At 46.0% G+C, this 22,835-nt stretch overlaps 1 protein-coding gene across 1 annotated transcript in view; it reads left to right on the forward strand.

Annotated features, from left to right (window-relative positions):
• Positions 1 to 22,835, forward strand: part of LOC124741112 (ankyrin repeat and protein kinase domain-containing protein 1-like) — a 99,763-nt gene that overhangs the window by 63,850 nt on the left and 13,078 nt on the right. Inside the window, exon 4 of the mRNA XM_047248647.1 lies at positions 7,168 to 7,308. Within this exon, the coding sequence (XP_047104603.1) occupies positions 7,168 to 7,308 (141 nt within the window). The remainder of the gene's footprint in view (positions 1 to 7,167; positions 7,309 to 22,835) is intronic.

Raw genomic sequence — 22,835 nt, forward strand, 5'->3', positions numbered from 1 at the left:
TACATCAACACGATATCGACCGTTTCCGCAATTGGTAAACGGTGCATTTTAAGACGGGTAATATATCAAGAAGCAAATACCGTCCGCACTGGCGGAATGTTAGGTGACACCACGCACTTATAGGTTTGTGACTATTACATCTATCACAAAGCGAAAAACGAGGTCCAACTAAAATATTCATATTTCTTTACGTACTTCACGAATACGTAATAAAAAATGGGGGTTCCCATTTAAAAAAAAAAAAACCGCCGTTGATATTCGTTTGACGTTTGGCAGCGCCATCTTACAGGCTAACCATAGCGCGATCTGGTGTGCCCCTTCAAGCTAGACGAGTTTCGTGCTTTGTGGTTTTTTCGTTTGATGTTCATTTCGTGAGATATTTGGCCCGGTCACTATCAATTGACCACCATATATATATATATATATATATATATATATATATATATATATATATATATATATATATTTTACACATATTGCGTGGTCTGTCCTTGTTTGAATTTCCTACCTGCTCAGTTTCAAAGTTGCTCTCCCTGTGAAACTTAATGGCGGGGTAAAGCAGTTCGCCAGACTCAGACTACAACTCGCACGGTTTAACTCAGCCAAGAAATATCGCAGCATATTCCACTGCAGAATGATTTCATTCTGCTCTCCCCATGTTTACCATCGTTGCCTCGAACAGATGTTGGCTAACAGACGAGCTATAAAAATCGTCTCACGATCACAGTACCACATTACATATATTTAAAAGTTGTTACCGTTGTAATATGTGTGGTTGTTGTGTAGTCCAACAGTCCTATGCAATAGTTCTTCTGCTGGATCAGCGTAACTGTTAGCCTTTGCATGTACCATGGTGGTTCGAAAAGTTCTCGAAATGGAATGGAAAAAAAGTAGTTTCATCACTGAAACTTTTTTGTTTTTCAATGTTGTGTCCCTGTAGATTAATGCACTTGGTCCAGCGGTGTACCAGTGCATTGATACTATCTCGAAAATGAGTTTCCTCCAGGCCTGCAAAATAGTTGTCACTTCCGACTATCAATTCTCCATGTGAATCGAATCTTCGGTCACCAAGAAACGTTTTCAGGTTTGAGAAGAGATGGAAGTCTGACGGAGCCACATCAGGTGAATAAGCTCGGTACGGGCTTTTATTGAAGTTTCGAGAACATACCTTCACCGAAGAGTCAAGCAGTATATTGCTCCCTCCTACGTATATCTCGCGAAGAGACCATGAGGATAAAACCAGAGAGATTAGAGCCCACACAGAGGCATACCGACAGTCCTTCTTTCCACGAACAATACGAGACTGGAATAGAAGGGAGAACCGATAGAGGTACTGAAGGTACCCTCCGCCACACACCGTCAGGTGGCTTGCGGAGTATGGACGTAGATGTAGATGTAGAAGACGTGTGTGGCGACTATTCGTACCTTAGTTCGTGTAATTTTCCCATGGCGACGGCACATGTTTGCCGGCGCGCATTGTCTTGATGGAAGATGACTTTCTTCCTTGCTAACCGTGCCCTTTTATCGAATATCTTCTGTTGCAGTTTGTCCATGGGTTTAGCATAGTATTCTCCAGTAACTGTTTGCCCAGTGTGGAGATAATCTAGAAATAGAATCCCCTCCGCATCTCAGAACACTTATGCCATGACCTTACCCGCCGAAGGAATTGTCTTTGCTTTTTTTGGTGGCAGGAAATCAATATGTTTCCACTCCTTTAACTGTAGTAGTGCACCCAAGTTTCATCTGTGGCCACAAACCGTCGCAAAATATCTAGTTCGCGTTTCTCCTAAAACAGGCCAAACATTGTTCTGATATGTCCATGCGTTTTGGATCCAGCGTCAAGAGTCGCGGCATCCATCTTACAGATATTTTTTTCATTTCTAATTCTTCAGTTAAAATGTGAAATACCTTTCCAGACGAAATCTGGCAAGAGTGAACAGTTTCACGCATTATCAGTCAGCGATCCTCCATGACGATTTTGTGCGCTTTTGTAATGATTTCTGGAGTAGTGACACATCTTGGCCGACCACAGCGCGGATCTTCATCTAAGCTCTCCCGACAAAATTTAAAATCGTTCGTCGACTTGGCAACAGTTGAATATGAAGGGGCAGAATCCCATAGTTTATTCTGGAAATTGCTTTCATACCTTTCTTTAAGAAGCACTTAATCACTTCTATAATCTAGATTTTTTCCACCTTCGAAAATCGCTACGCAGGAACAATAAAAGAGTCACATCACCGGCACACCTCTCTTCCAAGAGCACTCACGTGTCACGTGGTTAGAGGCAACAGTGCAATGGATATCACGTGAACAGATCGTAGTTCTAGCGCTGACCTCTCGTGGTGATTGCGAGAACTTTTCAAACCACCCTCGTACCTTTAGTTTGTGCCTCATTTTGTACAAACTGCTATGCTATGCTATGCTACGCTATGCAGGAAACTTGACAGAAGCACTGGGTACATTGATTAGCTCAGTGGTAATTCATCTTTCTTAACAACAGTCTTTGCAATTGTGCCTCTGCTACTTCTGTGTGGACAACGTGTTGGCAGCACTGTCTGTAGACCGTCAGTGAGAGAGCACTTCGATTTCCTGCTGCTAATAAGGCGAGTACACCGTTCGCTTGTTACACATTTTTACGAGCTTCAAACAGGTACAACTTATTTTCAGTTATCTGGGTAGTTACTATTTTATTTTTGTAATTTCTTGCGTGTTTGAGTGCCTACTAGACACAACCTTTTATTTTAATAACAGTGTAGTGTACAGTATCGCCGTTGCTACTGACCCTCGTATCGTACAGGCTTTTGTTTGTTTGGTTAGAACAGCTCAGTGTCGGTTAGACCGTCAGTGAGAGAGCACTTCGATTTCCTGCTGCTAATAAGGCGAGTACACCGTTCGCTTGTTACACATTTTACGAGCTTCAAACAGGTACAACTTATTTTCAGTTATCTGGGTAGTTACTATTTTATTTTTGTAATTTCTTGCGTGTTTGAGTGCCTACTAGACACAACCGTTTATTTTTAATAACAGTGTAGTGTACAGTATCGCCGTTGCTATCGACCCTCGTATCGTACAGGCTTTTGTTTGTTTGGTTAGAACAGCTCAGTGTCGGTTAGACCGTCAGTGAGAGAGCACTTCGATTTCCTGCTGCTAATAAGGCGAGTACACCGTTCGCTTGTAGGGTAAACATAGTCATGTGTAGGGACTGTGGTTGTTGTGAGCGGACGCAAGGAGAATTGGCCACTCTTCGGGGGCAGGTGGAGGCTTTGTCTGTTAGGCTCATCGAGCTCGAGGCGCAGGCGTCGGCTCGTAGTGGCGTTGGGGCAACTGTGGTGAGACCTATGCCTACTTCGGTGGCCTTGGAATCACATGGAACCCCTGATGTCGCTGCGTCTTCCGGCAGTGAGCATCTTACCGGTCAGCCATCACTCCAGGGTGAATGGCGGACAGTGGTGGGCTCGCGCGTGCCTGGCCGAAAGGCGAAGGTGGGATCTGGCCGCGTGGCAGCTGCCTTACCCCTTTCCAACAGGTACGGGGTGCTTCCTAGTGGTGATGACATCGTTTCCGAGCCACCACAGGATGCCTCGCCTGTTGGGCTAGTGGCCGATTCTCCGGCAAGGTCCCGACAGTCACAGAGGGCGGGCCTATTAGTTATAGGGAGCTCCAACGTTAGGCGGGTTGTGGAGGCCCTTAGGAAAATAGCGGGTAGGTCGGGGAAGAATGCCAGTGTGCACTCGGTGTGCTTGCCGGGGGGTCTCGTCCGTAATGTGGAGGAGGCCCTTCCGGCAGCTATTGAACGCACTGGGTGTGACCGGCTGCAGATAGTAGCACATGTCGGAACGAATGACGCCTGCCGCTTGGGTTCTGAGGCCATCCTTGGTTCCTTCCGGCGGCTGGCTGATTTGGTGAAGACAACCAGCATCGCACGCGGAGTGCAAGCTGAGCTTAATATCTGCCGCATAGTGCCCAGAGTCGATCGCGGTCCTCTGGTTTGGAGCCGTGTGGAGGGTCTAAACCAGAGGCTCAGACGACTCTGCGGACTATAATGGTTGCAAATTCATCGACCTCCGTTATTGGGTGGAGAACTGTAGGGCCCCCCTAGACAGGTCAGGCGTGCACTATACACCGGAAGCAGCCTACTAGGGTAGCAGAGTACGTGTGGCGTGCACACGGGGTTTTTTTAGGTTAGAGGGACCCCCCCTTGGGCGAAACGATAAAATACCTGACCGGCTTACCAGAGAGGACATTATCATCGTTGACAAAGAACGTCCGTCCTCAGAGACCAAAAACAGGAAAAGTCAACGTAATATTGGTAAACTGCAGGAGTATCCAGGGCAAGGTTCCTGAATTAGTATCTCTTATTGAAGGAAATTAGTGCGCATACTAGTATTAGGAACGGAAAGTTGGTTAAAACCGGGAAGTGAACAGTAACGAAATCCTAGACACAGAATGGAATATATACCGCAAGGATAGGATAAACGCCAATGGTGGAGGAGTATTTATAGCAGTAAAGAATTCAATAATATCCAGTGAAGTTATTAGCGAATGCGAATGTGAAATAATCTGGTTAAGTTAAGTATCAAAGGTGGGTCAGATATGATAGTCGATGCATCTATAGACCACCTGCATCAGCAACCGTAGTAGTTGAGCGCCTCAGAGAGAACCTGCAGAACGTCGTGAAGAAGTTTCGTGATCATACTATTATAATAGGGGGAGACTTCAATCTACCAGGTATAGAATGGGATAGTCACACAATCAGAACTGGAGCCAGGGGACAGAGACTCTTGTGACATTATCCTGACTGCCTTGTCCGAGAATTACTTCGAGCAGATAGTTAGAGAACCAACTCGTGAAGCTAACGTTTTAAGACCTCATAGCAACAAATAGACCGGAACTTTTCGACTCCGTGAATGTAGAAGAGGGTATCAGTGATCATAAGTCAGTGGTTGCATCAATGACTACAAGTGTAATAAGAAATGCCAAGAAAGGAAGGAAAATATATTTGCTTACAAGAGTGATAGGCACAAATCGCAGAATATCTGAGTGACCACCATCAAACGTTCATTTCTGAGGAAGAGGATGTGGAACAAAAATGGAAAAAATTCAGAAACATCGTCCAGTACGCCTTAGATAAGTTCGTACCGACTAAGGTCCAAAGCGAGGGGAAAGATCCACCGTGGTATAACAATCATGTACGAAAGGTACTACGGAAACAAAGAAAGCTTCATCAGTAGGTTTAAGAGTAGTCGAATCATAGCTGATAAGGAAAAGCTGAACGAAGCGAAAAAGAGCGTAAAGAGAGCAATGAGAGAAGCATTCAAACGAATTCGAACATAAAACATTGGCAAACAGTCTAAACAAGAACCCTAAAAGTTTTGGTCATATGTAAAATCGGTAAGCGGATCTAAATCCCCTATTCAGTCACTCGTTGACCACGATGGCACCGAAACAGAGGACGACCGAAGAAAGGCAGAAATACTGAATTCAGTGTTCCGAAACTGTTTCACTGCGGAAAATCGTAAACACGGTCCCTGACTTCAGCCGTCGCACGGACGCCAAAATGGAAAATATTGAAATAAACGATATCGGAATTAAAAAACAACTGCTATCACTTAGTAGCGGAAAAGCATCCGGACCAGACGAGATACCCTTAAGATTCTACAGTGATTATGCTAAAGAACTTGCCCCCTTTCTATCAGCAATTTATCGTAGATCGCTGGAAGAACGTAAAGTACCTAGCGACTGGAAGAAAGCGCAGGTCGTTCCCATTTTCAAGAAGGGTCATAAATCAGATGCGAATAATTATAGGCCTATTTCGCTTACGTCAATCTGTTGTAGAATAATGGAACATGTTTTGTGTTCTCGTATTATGACGTTCTTAGATAATACAAATCTCCTTCATCATAACCACATGGATTCCGCAAACAGAGATCATGTGAAACTCAGCTCGCCCTATTTGCCCAAGAAATTCACAGTGCCGTAGACACTGGCGAGCAGATTGATGCCGTATTCCTCGACTTCAGGAAGGCATTTGATACGGTTCCGCACTTACGTTTAGTGAAAAAAATACGAGCTTACGGAATATCGGACCAGGTTTGTGATTGGATTCAGGATTTCCTAGAAGAAAGAACACAACATGTCATTCTTAACGGTTCAAAATCTGCAGATGTAGAGGTAATTTCGGGAGTACCGCAAGGAAGCGTGATAGGACCTTTATTGTTTACAATATACATAAATGACTTAGTTGACAACATCGGTAGCTCCGTGAGGCTATTTGCAGATGACACGGTTGTCTACAAGAAAGTAGCAACATCAGAAGACTCGTACGTACTCCAGGAAGACCTGCAGAGGATTAATGCATGGTGCGACAGCTGGCAGCTTTCCCTAAACGTAGATAAATGTAATATAATGCGCATACATAGGGGCAGAAATCCATTCCAGTACGATTATGCCATAGGTGGTAAATCATTGGAAGCGGTAACGACCGTAAAATACTTAGGAGTTACTATCCGGAGCGATCTGAAGTGGAATGATCAAATAAAACAAATAGTGGGAAGAGCAGGCGCCAGGTTGAGATTCATAGGAAGAATTCTAAGAAAATGTGACTCATCGACGAAAGAAGTAGCTTACAAAACGCTTGTTCGTCCGATTCTTGAGTATTGCTCATCAGTATGGGACCCTTACCAGGTTGGATTAATAGAAGAGATAGACATGATCCAGCGAAAAGCAGCGCGATTCGTCATGGGGACATTTAGTCAGCGCGAGAGCGTTACGGAGATGCTGAACAAGCTCCAGTGGCGGACACTTCAAGAAAGGCGTTACGTAATACGGAGAGGTTTATTATCGAAATTACGAGAGAGCACATTCCGGGAAGAGATGGGCAACATATTACTACCGCCCACATATATCTCGCGTAATGATCACAACGAAAAGATCCGATAAATTAGAGCAAATACGGAGACTTACAAGCAGTCGTTCTTCCCACGCACAATTCGTGAATTGAACAGGGAAGGGGGGATCAGATAGCGGTACAATAAGTACCCTCCGCCACACACCGTAAGGTGGCTCGCGGAGTATAGATGTAGATGTAGATGTAGATGTAGATGTAGTGAGCTGTGCCCTCGCCTGTATGCACACATACACCTGTCCACGCAGCGCCTCTCTGTGCAGGTCGCCAGCCGCTACAGACAGCGGGGCCAGCCCTTCCGCACAACCGCACAGCCGCCGCAGCCGCTCCCCTGTCTCGACTGCAACGTCCTCGGCTACCTGCAGCGGTCGTCCACTTAACGTGACCGCCGTCTCTCTCCTTCGGTGAGTCCTGTCGCACGATCAGCACATTTTTATGAATTTATAGGGCTCTTCACCGAGTGTCATTGCTTTGTTGTATTTTCCCATGCATCAGAGAGTAAGTTTGTTACGAAAAGCTATACCATTTATATGCGAGGGTGAGTCAAACGAAAACCTCAAATATTTTTTAAAATATTATATATTGTGCAGAAGTGGTATAAAGCTGTTTCACTCTTCAACATAATCTCCCCCACGCTCAATGCAAGTCATCCAGCGCTTACAGAGTGCATAAATTCCCTTGGAAAATAAGTCTTTTGTTAGTCCGCGCAACCACTCATGCACCACGTGGCGTACCTCTTCATCAGAACGGAACTTCTTTCCTCCCAATGCGTCTTTGAGTGGTCCAAACATATGGAAATCACTTGCTGATGAGAAATGGCACCATTCCTTGCTCGCTCTCTTCGTTTCCGGTTGGTGGAAGTGAACCGAGGTTTCGTCCCCAGTAACGATTCTTGCAAGGAAGCCATCACCTTATCGTTGAAAGCGCCGAAGAAGTTCTTCACAAACATCAACACGTCGTTCTCTCATTTCAGGAGTCAGCTGCCGTGGCACCCATCTTGCAGACACTTTCAGAAACTGGAGCACGTCATGCACAATGTGGTGTGCTGACCCATGACTAATCTGTAAACATGCTGCAATGTCATTCAGTGTCTTTCGGCGGTTTTCCTTCACCATGGCTTCAACTGCTGCAATATTCTGTCTAGTCACAACTCGTTTTGCCTGATCTGGACGAGGAGCATCTTCCACTGAAGTCACACCATTTGCGAACGTCCTACTCCATTCGTAGACTTGCTGCTGTGACAAACATACATCACCGTACTGAGCCTTCATTCATCGATGAATCTCAATAGGTTTCACACCTTCACTACACAAAAACCGAATAACAGAACCCAGTTCTTTCCTGGTGTAAGTCGCAAGTGCAGCGCCCATCTTTATTCTGATACTGCGACTATGCGTGCATCTACACTATACTGCCACCTACAGACCATTCTACACGCTGTTTGTAGCATGCTTACCAACTTACAGGATAACGGCACGAAATTTCGATTTGTTATTACAAATTTAAGGTTTTCGTTTCACTCACCCTCGTATTATGACATTTGACTGGGAATGAAACAAAGCGATTCTCTACAACCTTCTTTAGGTTCGCAGTGAGAACTGTATTCGGTTCGGAACTGAAGTATTGCAGTTATATGGGAAAGGCGATATAAAATAAAATTCTTTTACAAAGATTGTAAACTTCCTGGTGTTTTGAATACTATTCCTGGTGTCAATGATGCTTTGTTGGTTGGCTGGTTTGTGGAGGTTGAAGGGAGCGGACTACAAAGGCCATTGGTCCCTTGTTCCACAACCATAAAAAACCGACAAAGAATAAAAAGCAAGCAACAGAGATGACAAGGTACGACACAGAACAAGAAAGACAAAGACCAGTCAAAAGGAATTAAAAGCACACAGAGTGGGACAGTTGTTGGCCAACCATGAAAACAAAAAAGGAAAAGCCAACTACCAAGAAACACACTAAAAACCCCAATCCAAAGACCACACCCAACACAAAAAAGAGACAAACCCTTAGATCGAGCGATAAAAGCCCTCTGCACGAATAAAATTCAAAACTAAGCCTGCCATTGCAGCATCGATAAAAGTGCAGGGAGCGTATCAGGCAGCGCAAACGTCTGCATGAGCGGAGTTAAAAGCGAACAGTCCAACAATATGGGAGAGGTGGGTCCTCATGGCGCAATAAATATCCGTGCATCAGCCAGGTGTCGCCAATGCGTACCCGGCAGAGAACAATGGAGTCCTTTCGAGGCCCGCAAGGAGGAGCGCCACACACTGGTAGTCTCCTTGACGACCCGAAGTTTGTTGGGTGAAGGCAGTGTGTGCCATGTATCACCTCAGGTACCAAGTACCTTCTTCCACAAAACTGACTGGAGATCACATTCCAAAAGGCTGATCTCCAGGGGCGGTGCTCTGACAGCCTGTTTGGTCAGTGTGTCCACACATTCATTTCCCGGGATGCCAACATGACCCGGGGTCCACAGAAAGATCATGGAGCAGCTGCAATGGGCAAGAGTATGGAGTTGCTTCTGGATAGCCATCACCAAACGAGATCGAGGAAAACACTCAGGGAGTCACTACAGATAATGAAGAACTCACCTGAGCAGGAGTGGATATACAGCTGGGAATGAGCGTTGTTCAGAATGATCTCCTAGAGTAAAGCCAACACGACCAGCAACCACCGAACCGTCGATATAGACTACGTCAGAGCCTTGAAACGAGGCAAGGATGGAATGAAAGCGGCGGCGGAGAGCCTCAGGAGGGACTGAGTCCTTCGGGACCTGTGCCAAATTGAGCGAAAGGCATGGGTGGGGCACATCCCACGGGAGTAGACGTATATCAGCCCAGAAAACAGGTGGGAAAAACTCATGCCCAGAGAGAAGAGCCCAGATGAGAACTGCGATCGTACACCCTGATCGGGGTCACCGTTCTGGAAGATGAACGACTGAGTTGGGGAACAGGAGATGGTAATTGCGATGCCCAGGCAAGCTACAAACATGTGCAGCATAAGAGAAGTCATAGATGCCAGACCCGAAATGGAGGGACACCAATCTCTACAAGTATACTGTTCACAGGACTTGTGCAATAAGCTCCAGTTGAGAATCGGATCCCGCAGTGAAGGCTGGGGTCAAGCAACTGCAATGCCGAAGGCGATGCCGAACCATAAGCCAGGCTCCCATAATCTAGACGGGACTGAATCAACGCCTGATACAGTCATAGAAGGGTAGACTGATCGGCATCCCACCTTGTGTGACTCAAGCAACGAAGAGCTTTAAGATGCCTTCAGCAGGTTTGTTGAAGCTGCTGAACATGAGGGAGCTGAGTCAACTGGGTACCAAAAAGCAATCCCAAAAACCATGCGTCTCCGCCACAGCAAGAGGTTCGCCGTAAAGATAAAGCTATCAGGTCAGGGTCAACACTGTGACGTCATCAGAAATGCGTAACGCAGGTTTTGGCAGCCGAAAACTGGAAGCCGTGTGCTACAGCCCATGACTGCACCTTGCAGATAGCACCCTGCAGCTGCCGTTCAGCAAATGCAATGCCAGTGGAGCTATAGTATAGGCAGAAGTCGTCAGCATACAAGGAAACTGATACAGACGTGCCCACCTCTGCAGCGAGCCCATTGATTTCAATTAAAAAGAGGGAGACACTGAAGACAGATCCCTGCTGCACCCCATTCTTCTGGCCTGAGGAGGAACTATGGGAGGCCGTAACTTGCACGCAGAAAGATCGAAGCGACAGAAAATTTTGAATAAAAATTGGGAGTGGGCCCCTAAGACCCCACCCATGAAGATTGATGTGATGTCGCCAAGTCGTATCGTACGCCTTCTGCATGTCAAAAAAGATGGCAATGAGAAGCTGACAAAGCCACCACTTGCCCAAACCTGTCTTCAAGGTTGTCTACAAAAAACTGGGCCTTCGTTGCCTGGAAGGTCTCTCCATCAGTCCTGCTGCAAACCAAGTACCGAGGTGAATATGGCTCTCGAGACCTGGTCGCCCTACAGTCCTCCCAGGGTGTAGCCAGGGAGGAGAACAAGCGAGAATCATAGGTCGCAGCATCGAAATCATTATTGACACACTTTGAGACTGCTGGGGCCGAGCGACCACCAGCGTTATTCGATTTAACCCATTTTATTGCGGGTCATCCGCCCTGATGCTACCCACTTCGACAAGGGGCTCTCCCCGCAGGTGTGATCCAGCCTCAGCAAGGGCCACCTGGCGGGATGTCCATTGCCGGGAGTCCTGGTGCCCCAGAAGGAAGGGCACCTACTCATTTGCATACATGCAGAGGTCTCAGCTTGCGATCCCTGCGTTGTCAGGGGGCTACCACCAAGAGGGTACATGATGACCCCACCACAATAGACTGGCTACCGTACTGGGTTTTTGGTGTCAAAATGGTGCAGAATTGTCGTGGGTGCTAAAGATGGGACTGCACAGGAGGAAAGGAGGAGGCAACCCAGAAGACGTTGGGTGCAAAGCCCGCTGCACGACAATAGGTAGCATGCATGATGGACAAACTAAAAACAACATGTAAGGCGTCCTTCCCCAAATCGCATGCACTAGCAACAGAAATTTGGAAAAAATGGAGGTTAAGCCCGAGAGGGGCCAACACATAAAGGCTGAAACGTTGGAGACTCCTTTTAGTCGCCTCTTATGACAGGCAGGAATACTGCAGGCCAATTCTAACCCCCGAAGCTTCAAGGGGGATGGTTTGCTATCCTGCTAATTAATCCTATGGGAAATGTGTGTAAATAGGAGTATTGATGCATGTGATGTCCACAGTATATACAGTCATATTAAATCAAACAATGGAAAGTCCAGGATAGAATGTAACAATATTATGAGAAGGAAACTAGCTACTCACCATATAGCGGAGATGCTGAGACTGCAGTCGTGTGTGAGAGTTGCATTTGCGTGAGTGTGTGTGTGCGTATGTGTGTTTGTTGTTGACAAAGGCCATTGGCCGAAAGCTTTAAGTGTGAAAATCTGTTTGTTGTGCCTATCTGCAACTCAGCGTCCACGTTTTTCATATTAGGGGCCTTGTGCTGCCACCTACTGCTAGGTACTCCATATCAAGTACTTCAGTGGTCATTACACATCGTGAGAGAGCAGAATGGCGTGCTCTGTGGAATTCACAGACTTTGAATGTGGTCGGGTGATTGGGCGTCACTTGTGTCCTACATATGTATGCGAGATTTCCCCACTCCTAAACATCCCTATGTCCACTGTTTCTGATGTGATAGTGAATTGGAAACATTAAGGGACACGTACAGCACAAAAGCATACAGGCCAACCCCGTCTGTTGACTGACAAAGACTGCCAACAGTTGAAGAGATTCGTAATATGTAATAGGCCATCACAAAGAAATTCCAAACTGTATCAGGATCCACTGCAAGTTCAATGACAGGTGGGAGGTGAGAAAACTTGGATTTCATGGTCGAGAGGGTGCTCATAAGCATAAACATTGGACGATTCAACTGGAGAATACTTTGGGTGGAGTGACGAATCACAGTACACAATGTGATGATCCAGTGGCAGGGTGTGGGTATGGCAAATGCCCGGTGAACGTCGTGTGCCTCGTGTGTAGTGCCAACAGTAAAATTCGGAGGCGGTAGTGTTATGGTGTGGTCATGCTTTTTATGAAGGGGGCTTGCACACCTTGTTGTTTTGTGTGGCACTATCATAACACAGGCCTACATTGATGTTGTAACCACCCTCTTGCTTCCTCCTGTGAAGAGCAATTAGGGGATGGCGATTGCATCTTTCAAAACGATCTGGCATCTGTTCATAATGGACAGCCTATGGCGGAGTGGTTGTACGACCGTAAAATCCCTGTAATGGACTGGCCTGCGCAGAGTCCTGACCTGAATCGTATAGGACACCTTTGGGATGGTTTGGAGGGCTGACTTCGTGCCAGGCCTCACCGAGCGACATCTATACCTCTCCTCAGTGCAGCACTTCATGAAGAATGGGCTGGCATCCCTCAAGAAATCTTCTACCACCTGATTGAATGTATGGCTGCGAGAGTGGAAGCTGTCATTTAAGGGTGGGCCAATACGATATTGAATTCCATCATTACCAATGGAGGGCCTAACGAACCTAACGAACTTGTAAGTCATTTTCAGCCAGATGTCCGGATACTTTTGATCACTTAGTGTACATTTCAATTGAATAAATAAGTGCAATTTAAGTTTGTGGTGGTCTTAAAAATGAAATAAGGGAACAGTAAGCAGGAAAATAAAAACGACATGATATGTAATAGTACTATAAGGATATGGTATGTTGTGTGTTATGTGTGTGTGTCTGTTTAAATTTCATGAAAATTTTGTATATTCTCTTCAAAGACATTTCTGGGGTCTTCCACATGTTGTGACTTTTGAAACCTTGTGCCAACTGGGACTCGAACGCGAATTTCATGCTGGTCACAAACAGTCGCCTTAACACATAGGCAATCTCAGCACACGACCAGGCCTAACTGAAGTTCCCATCATGACTTACATTTCTACATTTATTCCGAACTTGATACTTGGAGCTTCTTCCACAGGGAGTATGGGAAGAACAGCACTGGAGGAATGGAATTGTGGAGAACAGCAGCTTAAATTAGTGTGAAAGAATTCGTTGAGTAGCGATTTTTTTTATTTACCATGAAGCAATACTAAAGTTAAATTCTCTTTTTGTAATCGGTGACTAGAAGCAATGAATTGACAGCCACAGCCTGAATTCATTGTCCATATTGTAACCGGAATTGTGGCATGGCCAAAGACATTGGTCGACTAGCAGAGGACGTCAACGGTGAGACGCCAAAAACAATAAAAGACAACAACAGCGATGGACGAACAACAAGGCTACACAACAGAACGACAAGTTCAGGGCATAAACCAGATCGGCTGCTTGAGATGTAGCAATATCAAGAACCAAATAACTCGAAGTATAATGGATAAACGAGAGCGCAATCAGAACACTTATATCCAAGATCCTACGCAGCGAGCTTTACAGACCAAGTGGTGTGTCCTGTGTCTAGTGAACAGGCAGCGACAGCTGTGCTCGCTAAAAGGAGCGCCCCCTAGCGGCTGTCGTCTGGGTTCATCCATTTTGCAGACTGTCACACCAGGATACCAGGTACAACATCCCCACCCCCCCTCCCCCTCCCATGAAGGTGAACTGGTGTCTCAGTTTCCCACCAGAAGAGCCTGCCTACAGGGAGAAGGAAGTTGGGCAATGCGCTGGGGAATGGCGGTCTGGTATACAAATGGATGCTGCAGTGAGGTCCAGCCTCCAAACCTCCATCCACAGGAAATGCCGACATTGTGCTGGAGTAAAAATTGTACCTGTGTGGCTGAGGGGTTTCCAAGGGCAGGCACTCCACACAATCAGTAGGTGGAGCAAAGCTGGTTCGAGTGTTGACACTGCAAACCATGAAGACTGTCAACCACTACCAAAGACTATAGGCCATTTTGATCCGTAGGAACATAAGTAGATCATTGAACTTCGGGGGAATTGTCCAGACTCAGACCTGTGGTGCCAGGAGATGGATTAGAGCATATGGCTGTTGCCCATGGAGGAGCTCTGCTGGGCTGCAGTCATGGATGGTGGAGGTCCTATAGGGGCTGAGGAAGATTGTGAGTGTTGCTGCAGTGACAACACAATGGATATCTGCTTCTGTATCCAGCAGGAGAACATCAGAGACAACAGAAAAACTTGGAAAAGGCGCCGGCCGGAGTGGCTGAGCGGTTCTAGGCGCTACAGTCTGGAACCACACGACCGCTACGGTCGCAGGTTCGAATCCTGCCTCGGGCATGGATGTGTGTGATGTCCTTAGGTTAGTTAGGTTTACGTAGTTCTAAGTTCTAGGGGACTGATGACCTTAGAAGTTAAGTCCAATAGTTCTCAGAGCCATTTGAACATTTTTTTGGAAAAGGCGACCCCAAGCCCAGAGTTCTGGATCAGCAAATTTGGCAAAATAAGTGGGCCACATGTAGCACATGGTGTGTGATACCCTGTTCGATAGTGTCACAGTGTTTACATGTGGCAATGTGAGTAGCAGTAATGGGAAACCTATCCAAGTTGCATTCATGTTCTATGTCAGTGTGGAAACAGGAAGTGTCCTGTTCGTCAAATGCTGGGTGTGGTCCTGAGGGTCAAAGAGAGAGTACAGTCGCATTTGCGTGTTGCATGATAGACTAGTACGTAATGGTGTAATTATAAGACTAAAAACAACACAACACTGGAGTGTTTGAGCTGTCCACTCTGGAATCCGAAAGTGTGGCCTAAAGAGTGCTTTCAACGGTTTGAGGTCCCTATTGGATAATCTTAGTCCTAAGGATGTACACATCGAATTTTTTAATGGCTGAAGTCACTTTATAGGTCTGTAAGTAGTTTCTTTGAGCAGGCACCAGTATCTTCAATGCATATACGATGGGCTGCTCAGTACAACCATCGTTACAGTGCACTAGCAGTGCACCAGTACCATACAGGGAAGTGTCAGCAACCAAAACTAGGGGACTTAAAAGGAAAACATCATAAGTCAGGGAGCCAAGTGCAGCATGTGCTTCAGCTGGGTGAAAGCGTGCTCATAAGCGGGTGAGTAAGTGCATAATTTGAGCTACATCACTGAGAAACTAAGAATAGTGATTCATCTTATACAAAGATCTTACACAGCTCCTGTAGATTTTGGGGATGTGGGAGAGAGTCTACAGCCAAAATATTGTGGTCCTTGGTCAGAGTCTCATCTTTACTGATCAAGTGTCCAGGGTATTCCACATGTGCCTTGAAATTGGTGGCACACCCCAGGCGAGGTACGGAGAGGAATGTGAGAGAGGCACAAAGGTCATCAAGTTCCTCAAGGAGAACAATGTCCAAGACGACCTGAACTTCATATGTGATGGAAAACCCAAACAGCAATAAGGTATCTACCATGAAAATGTTGTCAGACGAATGACTATTGACAGCAAACAGTGTTATTAGCTGTGTATCCTTCTTTTGTAGGCAGGACTTCAGCCCTGCAACTCACAACATAGAAAAGATGGTCCAGAGGTTGCACAGATGGTCTTGGCATGTAGCACCTGTAAATATTAAGTCATCTAGGTAATTAGTAAAAGAGGGAATGGACATAGTGAATCATTACAGGTATGAGTGGAAGGTTTCCAGACTAGAAAAGGTCCCAAAGGCCAAATGTGTTTTTACAAGTCAATGGGCGCACTGACCATTATGCATTAGAGTTCCTCATCCAGTGGGATCTGTGAATAAGCATCAGCAAAGCATTCTAGAAAACTATTCACCAGTGGAAAGCTCCTTGGGGAGGTCCTCTGGACGTGGTACTGGATAGGTTTCCACAGGTACCTCCTCAGACCCAGAGAGAGCCATTTGATTTCTGAACCGCTAACAGAGGTATGGCAGAAGCACTAGAATTACTCCAACTTCGTGAAGGCGATCGAGTTCGTGCGTAACCGCCATCTGTAGCGATATTAAAAGCAGATGTGCCCAGTAGAAACGAGGCATTGCGTTTGGACTTAGAGAACAATGTGCCTTGAAATTGGTGGCACACCCCAGGCGAGGTACGGAGAGGAATGTGAGAGAGGCACAAAGGCCATCAAGTTCCTCAAGGAGAACAATGTCCAAGACGACCTGAACTTCATATGTGATGGAAAACCCAAACAGCAATAAGGTATCTACCATGAAAATGTTGTCAGACGAATGACTATTGACAGCAAACAGTGTTATTAGCTGTGTATCCTTCTTTTATAATGTCATAGTTGTGAATTGATCTCTATGGGGAATGGAGCCATCACGATATGCAGCCAACTCATGGGAGTGTGGGACCAATACCGAATAACCCAGTTGATCGTAGGTTGAGCAGTTCGCTACAGAAACTGTCGCTCCTATATATACTCAGAAACAAATGTCGTGATGTATAAGCATGGGGTCAGTTAACAAGTCGGTGGCAGAAGGACTGCCCTGGTTAATGATGGCCTAGAGTATTTGCTCGATGCATTTACACAAGTGTGGAGTGGAGTTCAACTGTCCTGATGGTTGATGGGAGGCAGTTAGGAGATGCCCATCCTTTCCACCATGAGTGCAGCGGTACCAGCGATCCGGACAGTCAGAACATAGGTGCATCGTGAAATAACCAGGAAAATATGGGAGATCCCATAATGCCGACGTATTGTGACCAGGGGCAGTGTTCAAGAGTGTGCAGTTTTGAGAATGTCGTCCAAGGAAGGATTGTTCAGCTTGAGGGCTGCAGTGCATACATCTGTGTTGGGGACTAATTGGGTCACCATGTCTCGAATCAAAATATACACATGTGAGGTTTTGCAATGCGGGTTTGGGCACGTGAAATCACAATGTCCACTCAGCTCTTGCAAATCCAGCATCCATGAGCAATATGACTGGCCTGCTTGCTTGTTGTACTGCTGAAACTCAAGGTGTGAAGGGACTACTGAAATCGTTGCAAACAATAGTTCGATGGCTATGAACTCATCTCCTCGAATGTGAGGTCAACCGGATTTCGGAGGGGAACTAATTTCTTTAGTAAGTAAAATGTTCAAGAAAGGAAGAACGACCGTTGGAGAGCGTCATCAGAAAAGCGCCGAAATGCTGTTTCACGTACTGCAAATACGAGTCCCAATCTTTCTTAATGTCGTTAAAGAGCGGAAACAGGGGGGTAGGGGGGGGGGGGCGGGGGGAGGCGGGGTCAAGACTCTTCCTGGGAGGCGAACACAGCTTGAATGGGTTTCAAGCCCTACACCTTCAAGTATGTTGACAAAAGGTGAATTTCCTGAGGTAGCAAGTCGGCTTGTTGCTGCAACTGCTGTTGGAACGGCATTTGCAGTTGCACGAGTTTCGCATCCATAAGACACTGTTAACCTGTTTGCTCGACTCCAGTTATTTTAACTGGAATAGTTCCATGGCCAAGGGACGCTGGCTGACTGGCCAAGGCCGCAGACGATGACCCGCCGTAAACCACGAAAACCAAAAACAGCGATGGACGACCAACAAGACTGTACAACAGAACGACAAATATGGAGTGTGAACCATATCAGGAGGCTTAGACGTAGCAATGTCCAGAACCAATCAACGCTCAGTATAATGAACGAACGACAGCGCTGCCGGAAAATGAATGAGGTGCAGGCCCCTGCCGTGTAAGCTTTATGACGCGGCCAGAAGCGCCGATTGGCTGGCGAGTGTGGCGTGGCCACACCCAGCGCTGAGGCGGCGACAGCAGCGCCCGCAAATATTAGGTGCGCCATCTAGTGCCTGTCGTCTATGTCCTTGCGTTCTGGCGGGCTTGCGAACTCTTCCGGCCAGGATGCCTGAGTCAAACAGTTCATTTCAAAGTCAAAAGCAATACAATTGTCACCTGAATAGTACGCAGTCGCTACAACTTGGCAACAGTGAGAGCGTTCAACAGATCTTCTGAAATTGAAGAGAGCAGAATAAGAGAAGCTGTTTCGTAATACAGGACTCTCTGCAACTGTTCAAGGGGAAACATTGGAATTGAACAAGTATTTTAACGTTTATAATTGTATAAGCAATCTTAAGACAAGAAAACATATTTCATGACACTGGTTCAAGAATTACGGGATGTGATCACCTAGGATGTTAAAGCTCAGATGTGCATGGCCTTTTGATCTTAGGTACATTTAAAAGCCTTATGCAGTGTAGACAGACAACAGAACCTCATACACCATGAGTGATAATCATGGAAGACACAGACCACTCATATTGAAATTATATTAATAATATACTACGTGTATGTTGTGATACTTTATAATATTTTTTCCCAAAATACTAGCTGTGTACCCGGCATTGCTCAGATATGTATCTGTTTCAGTGTTCCGTAAGTCTTTCTCCTCCTTCACACTCTCTCTGCATCATTTTCCCCCACTCTCGATCGTCCTGTCCATCAGCCTCGCGGGGCGGTTCGGCCGCCACTCCACAAGTTTTTTAACGCCACTACAGCCACTTGCGAGTGAATGACGATGAAATGATGATGAAAGACACACAACACGCAGTCATTTCGAGGCAGAGAAAATCTCTGACCCCGCCGGGAATTGAACCCGGGACCCCATCCGCGGGAAGCGAGAATGCTACTGCAAGACCACGAGCCGCGGACGTCCATCAGCTGCTCCACCCACACTCTGTATGGATCCTCCTTGACCCACTCTCTGCATCATTCTCCCCCACTCTCGATCTATCACCTACTGACTTCGTCCTGTCCATCAGCCTCGCGGGGCGGTTCGGCCGCCACTCCACAAGTTTTTTAACGCCACTACAGCCACTTGCGAGTGAATGATGATGAAATGATGATGAAAGACACACAACACCCAGTCATTTCGAGGCAGAGAAAATCTCTGACCCCGCCGGGAATTGAACCCGGGACCCCATCCGCGGGAAGCGAGAATGCTACCGCAAGACCACGAGCCGCGGACGTCCATCAGCTGCTCCACCCACACTCTGTATGGATCCTCCTTGACCCACTCTCTGCATCATTCTCCCCCACTCTCGATCTATCACCTACTGACTTCGTCCTGTCCATCAGCCTCGTGGGGCGGTTCGGCCGCCACTCCACAAGTTTTTTAGCGCCACTACAGCCACTTGCGAGTGAATGATGATGAAATGATGATGAAAGACACACAACACCCAGTCATTTCGAGGCAGAGAAAATCTCTGACCCCGCCGGGAATTGAACCCGGGACCCCATCCGCGGGAAGCGAGAATGCTACCGCAAGACCACGAGCCGCGGACGTCCATCAGCTGCTCCACCCACACTGTATGTATCCTCCTCGACCCACTCTCTGTCCATCTCCTCAGACCCTTCTCCCAGTCCCACTGCTCCCCACCCTTCACTCTGTCCATCTCTACCTCCCCACTTCTCCTCCTCTCTCCTGTCTCTGCTGATCACATCCTCTTCACATTCTCAGTCCTTTTCTGCCTCCCATTCTCCTGTTCATCTCCTCTTCTCTGCTATGTGTATCTATTTCACCCTTCCCCTCTCTCTGTCCATCTCCTTCTCCACCCTCTCTCTCCTGCACCAAGTTCCCACATCCACCTCGTAACTGACTAGTGCTTCTAACCATATCAGTTTTTCTGTCTAGACAGTAGCTAATGATTGTACCAAATTTGGCTGATAATCGATCCAGTGGTTTAGGAGGAGGTTTCTTCTCACGGCTTTGGCCAGAGTATGCACATGTCACGTACATTTCATATACATTTAGTATATTTCCCAATATTTGTCCACATATTGCATTAATACCTGGACCAAACTTCGCCCTGAATTTTTGTTTTCATGCAGCTCCATATTTACGGAATCGTATGTCCTGGACAATGTATTGTAGAATAATATAATTTTACAGGTGCACTCAGTGGTGTGTGTAATACTGCCAGCAAAATGTGGCCCCAATACATGTTGTAGGAGAGAAATAATTAATAAATTCGTCATGCCTGATGCAGCAATTTTACATCATGAACAGAGAAAAACTTTATTTCATCAATTTGTGAAGGCTACCAGCGAGGAAAAGTTTCACCAATATTTGAAATTATATGTAAAGTTCGCAGCAAATCACTAGGTGCTCTCTTTCTCAAATACAGGGTGAGTATAGTCTGGGTATTAGCACATCGTTGGTTACACTTTTTTCAGCCCAACTCCCAACACTGACAGACTAGTTTAAAAAATGGTTCAAATGGCTCTGAGCACTATGGGACTTAACTTCTGAGGTCATCAGTCTCCTAGAACTTAGAACTACTTAAACCTAACTAACCTAAGGACATCACACACATCCATGCCCGAGGCAGAATTCGAACCTGCGACCGTAGCAGTCGCGCGGTTCCAGACTGTAGCGCCTAGAACCGCTCGGCCACTTCGGCCGGCTGACAGACTGGTGTTTCTTAATTCAATAGTGACTTTTTTCTGGGGAGTGGATGAAGGGTGTAACACGTTTGGTTGAAATCGGTACAATGGATTAGGAGCTATTGAAGGCACATACACACATACAAAAATAAATACAAACATATGTATACACATATATTTCTATAATGTGTACAGATTATTGTCAGAGATATATTTTCTAAATATGGCGCATATAAATAACGTGAATCATTTCACATAAGAACCAACATGAAGGAAGTATTGGGGAAGAGGTTAAACAGATAGAAGGCAGGGAGGAATAATTTGTAAAAGAGCCAGAAGCCTCTCAATGTAAGATGACATAGCAACATGAATACCCCAAAATACGGTCAATAATGTGAAAGAGTGTACATGGTGTCCAGGAAAGGACTTAAATTTTGTTGGAGCTACTAATATCGAAATTTGTAGGTTGTAATTAGATAATAGGACAGAAAGGCGATTTGGAAACAAATTAGACTGAAACTGGAAACAAGACATCGAAAGCGGAGATCGTTACACCACAAAAACACCAACGTAAAGAGTGAAGAAAACTTGCAGGAAAAGTGAGGGAAAAAAAGAAAACTCATAGCCAAAAATGGATTGAACTTGGAAAAGGGAACGAAAAACGTTTTGGTAAAGAGAACAAGAAAACCAGTTACGACGGCAGAATGTGTGTGGAGAGAGTATGTGGTTGTGGAACCAGTAAGAATAACGATGCACATGCATAGTTCTTACAGTTCATTATACACTGAAGAGCCAAAGAAATTTGTACACCTGCCTAATCTCGTGTAGCCCCTCCGAGCACCCAAAAGTACCACAGCACAGCTTGGACTCGACTTGACTGATTTCTGAAATTGTGCTGCAGATAATTGACACCATGAATCCGGCAGGGCTGTCCATAAATCCGTAAGAGTACGAGGGGGTTTGGATTTCTTCTAAACATCAGCTGCAAGGCATCCCAAATATGCTCAATAATGTTCATGTCTTGGTAGTTTGGTGGCCTGCGGAGGTGTTTAAACTCAGAAGAGTGTTCCTGGAGCCAGTTTGTAGCAATTCAGGAATTGTGGCTTGTCGAATTGTCTCTCTGGAACTGCCCAGGTCCGTGGGAGCGAACATTGGACATGAATGGGTGCAGGTGAGCAGACAGGAATGGTAAAGTTGTGTGTCGTACAAGTGTACACGAGTGGGCCTTCAGCACAGAAAGCCCGTATCGATGAAGTTTCATTGAATGGTTTGCACAGTGACCCTTGTTGATGGCCCAGCACTGAAACCTGCGGATATTTGCGGAATGGTTGCACTTCTGTCACGTTGAACGATTCTCTCCAGTCGTCGTTAGGCACGTTCTTGCACGATCTTATTCCGGCCGCACCGATGTCGGACATTAGATGTTTTACCGGATTCCTGATATTCACGGTACAGTCGCGAAATGGTCGTAAGGGAAAATTCCCACTTCATCGCTACCTCGGAGATGCTGTGTCCCTTCGCTCGTGCCCCAACCATAACACCGCGTTCAAAGTCACTTAAATCTCGATAACCTGCTATTGTAGCAGCAGTAACCGATATGACAACTGCGCCAGACATTTATTGTCTTAAGTAGGCATTTCTGTATTTGAATACGCATGTCGCCATTATTTTCTTTGGCGCTTCAGTGTATATATGCAGCAACCCATTGTAGTACGAGGGCTATCCACAAAGTACATTACGTTCTGTAATTAAAAATAAATAAAGTATTAGAATTTTTTTATTATATACAGATGAAAGCCACACTTAAATATTACTTTTCTACATAGTTGCCATTTAAATTAAGGCACTTATCGTAGCGATGGACGAGCTTGGAAATTCCTTCGTCGTAAAATTCGGCCGCCTGCGCCTTCAACCATGTTGTTAATCAGTAACCCGGTAGAAAAACGACTTTTGTGGATTTCCTGGAAAGAGGCACTACAATACACTCTCAAAGGTATTGCCAAACTCTGCACAACCTCAGAAGAGCAATATAAAACAAGCGCAGGGGAAAGTTGGGCTCAAAGATCTTGCTGATTCACGACAACGC

The sequence above is a fragment of the Schistocerca piceifrons genome, unplaced genomic scaffold, assembly GCF_021461385.2.
Source record: "Schistocerca piceifrons isolate TAMUIC-IGC-003096 unplaced genomic scaffold, iqSchPice1.1 HiC_scaffold_1870, whole genome shotgun sequence".
NCBI classification, from domain to species: Eukaryota; Metazoa; Arthropoda; class Insecta; order Orthoptera; family Acrididae; genus Schistocerca; species Schistocerca piceifrons.